This window comes from Choloepus didactylus, chromosome 7 (assembly GCF_015220235.1).
Source record: "Choloepus didactylus isolate mChoDid1 chromosome 7, mChoDid1.pri, whole genome shotgun sequence".
NCBI classification, from domain to species: domain Eukaryota; kingdom Metazoa; phylum Chordata; class Mammalia; order Pilosa; family Megalonychidae; genus Choloepus; species Choloepus didactylus.
Window position 1 is genome coordinate 66,807,884 of NC_051313.1, and position 7,463 is coordinate 66,815,346.

Here is a 7,463-nt window from a genome sequence, read left to right on the forward strand (position 1 = left end):
GATGTCCAACACATCCGCACCTTCCTCCAGATCCTCGGGGCTGGGGTGGAGGAGGCTGTAAATATATTTTTTATTATCTGCCCAAATTACTCTAGGATATGTCACTATTTCACTCCAGCCTATACTAACCTACCGTATCTCACTTCCTATTCAAAGTTCCATGCAGTTGTGGTGTTTGAACAAATTGACTGTAGAGTTGTACCATTTAGAAAATTTAGATCCTGTACCAAATAGATATCTATTCCCTTGGTCTCTTATGAAAGTTGAAGTTTTAAAACACAATCAGTTTCAGCCTTTATCCTTTGGCCTGGCTTGCCCTGGTCTTAACCAGACCTGCTTCATTCATATCACTAATTGAAGTCTAGGCTCTTTTTCAGCTTCTTTTTTTTTTTTTTTTTTGACAGTGGCTGTATGCACTAATACTGACATTCATATCTGCCGAGCTCTAGCTCTGAGTTTCAGGTGTCTCAGAGATATGCATTGTTCCAGAGACCAATCAGGTTATACGCTAGGGGATGAGCATCTCAAAGTTTAGAGATAGGCCTTACAATTCAGGGATAGAGTTAACTGCTGTAAGAGCTTACAATCTAGGGACTACTACAATTATTGTTTCCACGTTAGGCTGTGTTCTAAGATTCAATTCTAAGTTTACACGGTGTAATTCATATAATCCACTTTTCCAGTTAACTTGGATAATTTTGAACTTTGGTTTGTAAATAATACTGATGAATAAATGTGTCATTTTGACAGGTTGGGTTTTACCTCTGTTCTACATTTTCTTACCCTACCATGGGGTATATTTACTTGAAAATTAAGATTATTCTTTTTTGTAATTTATAGTTGTTTTTGTGCTTTCACCATAGTGAATCTAATTGTCTTTTTTATTCTTAACTTTATTGTAGGCATGATGAAAACGAAATGTGGGAAAGAGCAGGGTCTGATTTGGAATAGCAAATACCTTTTATAGATAGAATATGTGAAGCCAAAACTTCATTTTTTCAGTACTTTTTAAATATAAGTAAGCTGCTGTGGACATGATCCTTTTTAGTTTATGAAATTTTGTAGATTTAAAGGGCTTCACAATAAATTTTGCCTTATTTTAATTTGTAAACTTAATTTAGTGTGTTTTGTAAATGCAATCTTCATATCTATCTCCCAGACTATAATTTCCATTTACAGTGTCTCATAGTGAGCTGTATTTTTTAAAGGGATAAAAATTCTTGATAAACATACTGGTGAAATTTTAATTTGTTATAATTTGTTAAAGATTTAGCTTTTGTACATGGGATTTGCTTATTTTCTATGTTAAGCACTTATAGGATATTGTAAGTAGTTTTAAAACATGGTGCTCTCTTGGTTTTTTCCCACTTCAGTATAATAATCATGAAATTCGTTCTGGAAAACATATTGGTGTCTGCATCTCGGTTGCCAATAATAGGCTTTTTGTGGGCTCTATTCCTAAGAGTAAAACCAAGGAACAGATTCTTGAAGAATTTAGCAAAGTAACAGGTAAGTTGGATTTATGTGGAAGGAGGTACAACTTTTCATAATGAAGATAGTAGCATAGTTCTTTGTGCCAATCAGTGTCCTAAACATTGCATATATTGACTCATTGAATGCTTAGTACAACTTTATGAAGTAGGTAATCCCATTTTGTAGATGAGGAAACAGTTATGAAGAGGAGGGGAAATAACTTGCTGAAGGCTATGTGTAGTTAGTAAGGAATGCATCTGAGATTTGAACTCTGTTCCAAAATCTTTGCTTTGCTTCCTCTGTTTCGAAAAATTGTATTTTTTTAAACACACGAAGGATTTCTAGGTGTTAGTTCACATTCTTAGTACACTTGCTTGAGTAATGATTTGATTTTCCAAATTAAAAGAATAATAAGCGCTTGCTATATGCAGATACTGTACATCGTCAATGTATAGCAGTTTCTTTGTACTGTAAAACATCTTTTATAGCATTTTCCAAATGATAGGCTGCTTTTATTAGACAATATTTCTGTTTACCTAGAATGTTAAACAAATTATCAGTCTGTTAGTCTTCAGGAACATTCAAAATTCTTAGGCAATGCTAATATTTTGTTTCATTTGATACAAAGCCATTGGTATCTAGAGCCAGAAAAGAATTTTTAAAAAGAATTCTTAAAAAGAATTTTAGTCTTTACCTGCATAATGAGAAAATTTTCTACTGTGATTTTCCTAAAACAATTATGTAAAAATTTTTATTTATCTCTGATTTGATTAATGGAAGCTGAACAGACCTTATGTTTAATTAAAAAGAATACATTTTATTTTCTTGGGCATTTCTGTGTTGGGAAAGCTTGAGTGTACTATTTCATTACAAATTGAGGGAAGAGTGGATTAAGTAAATTAATTGGGCCTGGTTTTAAGTGTTCTTTGTAAATGTGGCCAGTGAAGAAGAGATTTTTTTTTTTTTATTTTGGCATTTAAATAGTATCTTAGAGAAATAAATCCTTTTATCTACTCATTATTGCTCCTCATTTTACCTTAATTTTCCTGGCATGGTTGCTTACTTTCAGAGGGTCTTACAGATGTCATTTTATATCACCAACCGGATGACAAGAAAAAAAACAGAGGCTTTTGTTTCCTTGAATATGAAGATCACAAAACAGCTGCACAGGCAAGGCGTAGGTTAATGAGTGGTAAAGTCAAAGTCTGGGGAAATGTTGGAACTGTTGAATGGGCTGACCCTATAGAAGATCCTGATCCTGAGGTTATGGCAAAGGTAATGATAGTCAAGTTAAAAATTTTTTTGAGGGGTTGGTGGGATGAAGGGTGAGGAGAGGCTTTGGAGGGTGGTAGTGAAAGACTTATAAAAAGTGAATTGTGTACATATTTTTAAACCATGTTTTTGAAGGTGAGACAAGTGTTCTTTGCTAAGGAAATAGAGCTTCATAAGAATAGCCATGTATTTTGAAGCTGGATGTGTAGAAATTTATTCATGGATACTAAGCCGTAATGGTTATGACTTCATGATTAGCCCACATGATGTAGAGATGGTTCAATTCCATTTTTGTGTGGATTCTAAGAACAACTGCTTTTTGAGTTTTTGAGAATGGCGCCATTAGCTTGCATGGTTTTTGTATTTAAAGTCTTACTCCTAAAAATAGTGAACTGTACTGGCTCCAGCTGAGCTGCTGCAGTTACAAGGTTTAGCTATTATTAGGTATCCTGCATTAGCGCAGTCAGTTGAGATATCCTATGAGAACAAACATCTGAAGTCAACATTTTACTTTTCATAGTGTAGTTTGCAGTTGTTATTAGATCCTTTGACTTTACTTTTAAGCGTCTGCCATAATCATTATAGGCAATATGTCAAATATAATTATTTCAGTTAAATCAAAAAGGGGACTATGAACTGCTAAGAGAACTGAGTATTATTAAAGGACGGTAGATATTTGGGATTTCTTTTACCTCTGGCCTATAGTATTCTCAATCTGTTTAGCACTTTAGATGAGAAAACTCAAATGCTATTACAAGTATTTTAGAAGAGAGAGATAGTGCTTCTTAGCCAAAGGGTTAAATTTTCGAATCACATTTTGAGGAGTTTTTAGGATATAAGGGAGAATTTATCTTAAAAATATTTTGAAACACCCTCCCCTCCCTTTAGGATTTCAAAAGCCAGTCCTGATGACTTAGTTTTGACTCTCTGTGTTAAGTGTTAAAATGTCAACAGCTATCTTGTCACTGTATTCACATTGTTTAAGAAATATTTGCCCCCATTTTATTGCAAAATAATTACTAATTTAATAAAATACCATCAAGCATGTTGTCTGCCTTTTCTGTATTTCACAATTGTAATGGGTTGTGATGAAAGTTAACTTTGCCAAGTTATCTTTATGTAACAATAAAGGGCGGGAGGAAGCATTATGGAAATGGAGCTCTTCAAAAATATGTAGGGAGTTTGTTTTTTTTTAATTTCAGGTGAAAGTGCTGTTTGTACGCAACCTTGCCAATACTGTAACGGAAGAGATTTTAGAAAAAGCATTTAGTCAGTTTGGGAAACTGGAACGAGTGAAGAAACTAAAAGATTATGCTTTCATTCATTTTGATGAGCGAGATGGTGCTGTCAAGGTAAACAACTGGAGGCATTTAAATCAGACTAATAATTTTTAGTCATCCTAGAGTCAGAACATATTAAAAAAAGAAGGATACTTAAGAGACCATGTAATCCAATTATGACAACTTTATAGGCCTTAGTTTAGTGAGTTCTATGATTTGCCAAGAAGAGGTTGAGCTTTAAATAAAATTTAACTCACGATCCTATTTTCTTACTAATTTAGGCTATAATTTTTCTAACATTTGATAAAAGTTTTTTTAACTTTAAATGAATCATTGCTTTGAAAGATCTGCTTTTATATTGAAGAATAACCCCCCCCCCCCTCCTTTTTTTTAAGGCTATGGAAGAAATGAATGGTAAAGACTTGGAAGGAGAAAATATTGAAATTGTTTTTGCAAAGCCACCAGATCAGAAAAGGAAAGAAAGAAAAGCTCAGAGGCAAGCAGCAAAGAATCAAATGTAAGTGGAATTTGTATAAATTTTGATGTTGGTGTATTAACTGAGAATAACTGTTCAAACTGTTCGACCAAATCCATAACATGGCTTTTAAAGAAGACTTGATTTGAAAGCTTTGAGTCATGCCAAGGATTTCAAGAAATGTTTACCTAACTCTTGCTATTGACTGTATTTATGAAAATAATCATAATTCTTATATAACTGGGATTTTGTTTCAACTAAGTGAAAGTTAATCTAGGATATTTCCTACCATATTTTACAGAAGGTGTTGTGAAAAACGTGTTTCAAAATATTAGCTGTCCAAAATCTGCAACAGTATATTTGGTTAACAGGTGGAGAGTTCTTTTCCCAGAGTGTTAGAAAATATTAAATCCCATTTTTTTATAAACTGCTTCCTTTGCTGCAAAGAGGCTTGTTTTTTTTTTTGTTTTTTTTTTAACCAATATATTGTACTTGTTGCCACTCCAAAGATTTCATACACTAGGCAAGGTTTCTTTTTAAATGCAATTTTATTGAAATATATTAACACATCATATAATCCATCCAAAGTGTACAGTCAGTGGCTCACAGTATAGTTGTGCATTCATTGCCACAGTCAGTTTTCAGACATACTCGTTACTCCAAAATAAAGAAAAAAAATTATGAAAATAAAAAAAGAAAAACACTCAAACCATCCCATATCCCCTACCCCATTATTTATATATTTTTGTCATTATTTTATTACTTATCTGCCCACACACTGGTTAAAGTGAGTGTCAGTCACCAGGTTTTCACTATCACGCAGTCACATGATAAAGGCTATGTAGTTATACAGTTGTCATCAAATATCAAATCTGCTGGTACTCTTCAACAGAATCAGGTATTTCCTTGTAGCTATTCTAATACACTAGAAACTAAAAAAGAATATATGTATGTAATGTGTAAGAATAATCTCCAGGTTGACCTCCATTCTTATTTGAGATCTCTCAGCCACTGAAGCTTTATTTTGTTTCATTTGTTTTACCCTTTTTGGTTAAGACAGCATTCTCAATCCCACAATGCCAGGGCCAAGCTCATCCCTGGGAGTCCTGTCTCTTGTTTAGGCAAGGGTTTTGAAAACTGAAATAAGAGGGTATAATTAATGTACTTTAATAATGTAATATTAAGATGAGAAAACAAGTAGGTGTGTATTAACTGGGGGACATTTTTAGAAGATCTATAAAAGAATAACCTGCACTATAAGCCAGTGAAAGAAACTTTTAGTTGTGTGAGAGTGAAGTTAGCACTTTGTAAAAATTGGTTGGTGATTGATTTCTGAGGTGAAAGAGGAGTAATTGCTATTTGATGCAAGAACAATAATCACTGAAATTAGCTATATGTAAGGTCAATTTCCTGTTCATTTCCCTTTCAGGGGTACAAAAGAAGGGGGCACTTGTGCAGATTTCTATTATTTCAGAATCAGGAATGTGATATAATTCTAGTTTTTGCAATTAGTTGGCTGTGCAGTTAGACAACTCTAAGATGGAATCAGACTAAATTATGTAAGACCTTTTGTGCTATGATTAACTGAGTGACCCATACTTGTTTTGAGGCTAAAGAGACATTTGTTTTTTTTAGGTTTGGTAGTATAAAAGGAAAGGACTACAGAAAGCTAGCTTTTGAGGAGGGAGCTAATGCTCTATCTCTGAAACCCCTCTCGAGTCTAACTTGTATGCACTAAAAATAACTTTCTCATCTCTTTCGGAAGACGATTGATTATGATTTATTAAACTAGTGTCAGAGTATGAATACAGGCAATTATATTAGATATGTTATTAAAGCAGTTACAGTTTTACAGTGTTGTAACTTGATGGAGGATGATACTCAAGGAGAAGAATGCCATTGTATCTGTTAATATTTGAAAAAGAACAAATTAAGAGATGACTGCTTATGATTCTTGCACTTCAACTTGCTGCAGTCACCCGCTGACTTTCAAACACTCAGCATGTACTCTTTGTTCGGAAGTACTTCATTCTTACTCCTCATGGCATCCTTGTGAATTCAGTTAGGTACTCTGTTCCCTGCATTGAAATAAGGAAACTGAGACATAGAGATCTCCTTGCCCAAGATCAGTCATACTGGTCACTGGAGTAGAATAATGGAGTTGGATTTGAATGAAGGCAGTCTTACGCCAGCCAGTAGGGTTTCTCAGTGTCTGCTCTGTTGACATTTTGGGCTGGATAATTTTTGGCTGGGGAAAAAATTATCCTGTGCCTTGTTTAAGATGTTTAAGAGCATCCCTGGCCTCTACTCACTAGATACTAGTAACATCCCCTATTCCCATGGTTATGACAATTAAAAATGTCTCAGTCATTGCCAAATTCTTAATTATCTCTGATTGAGAATCACTGCATTACCCTGCGGTCATCGGGCCATTTAGAGACAGAAAAAGATGATCCATTATTTATTTATTTATCTTAGTAAGTTAGCAGAGCACAACAAAAAAGTTCTGAGAACCTATTGAACATAAAGTAACATTTTTATGTCACTTGAAAAATGGGGGGTAACTGGGCCTTTATGAATTAAGTATAAAATTACATAAGTGCTGAGTAAACACAGCCAAGAGTAAATTATTTTCTAAGGAAGGATTGTTTTGATGGGATTATTGTGGGGTTCACATAAAATGACAAATACTTTGTAAATTGTTCTATTCTTAATGCTTATATAGTACTGTACTTTCAGGAAACATGAATTACAATATTTAAAGGTATGTAGTCATTTTAGATAGTATCAAGCATTTGCTGAATTTTATGATTAGTCTCCAGTTACTATTTTTGAAACCAAGATTTATAGGTTTGGTTGTTTAAGCTTTTTATTTTCCCCTCATGTTAGCTATGCCTGTTTGGGATTGATACTAAAAGCAATGTTGGTAACCTAAGCGTGGCCACAAAGCATTTTATTACAAG

The 7,463-nt window shown here is 33.8% G+C and overlaps 1 protein-coding gene across 6 annotated transcripts in view; it reads left to right on the forward strand.

The window, feature by feature from the left end:
• LOC119539673 (synaptotagmin binding cytoplasmic RNA interacting protein) overlaps positions 1-7,463 on the forward strand; it is a 28,978-nt gene that overhangs the window by 13,542 nt on the left and 7,973 nt on the right. For all 6 annotated transcript variants that reach the window (XM_037843362.1, XM_037843363.1, XM_037843364.1 and 3 more), the window contains 4 exons: positions 1,374-1,509; positions 2,543-2,748; positions 3,948-4,097; positions 4,421-4,542. In XM_037843362.1, the coding sequence (XP_037699290.1) occupies positions 1,374-1,509; positions 2,543-2,748; positions 3,948-4,097; positions 4,421-4,542 (614 nt within the window). The remainder of the gene's footprint in view (positions 1-1,373; positions 1,510-2,542; positions 2,749-3,947; positions 4,098-4,420; positions 4,543-7,463) is intronic.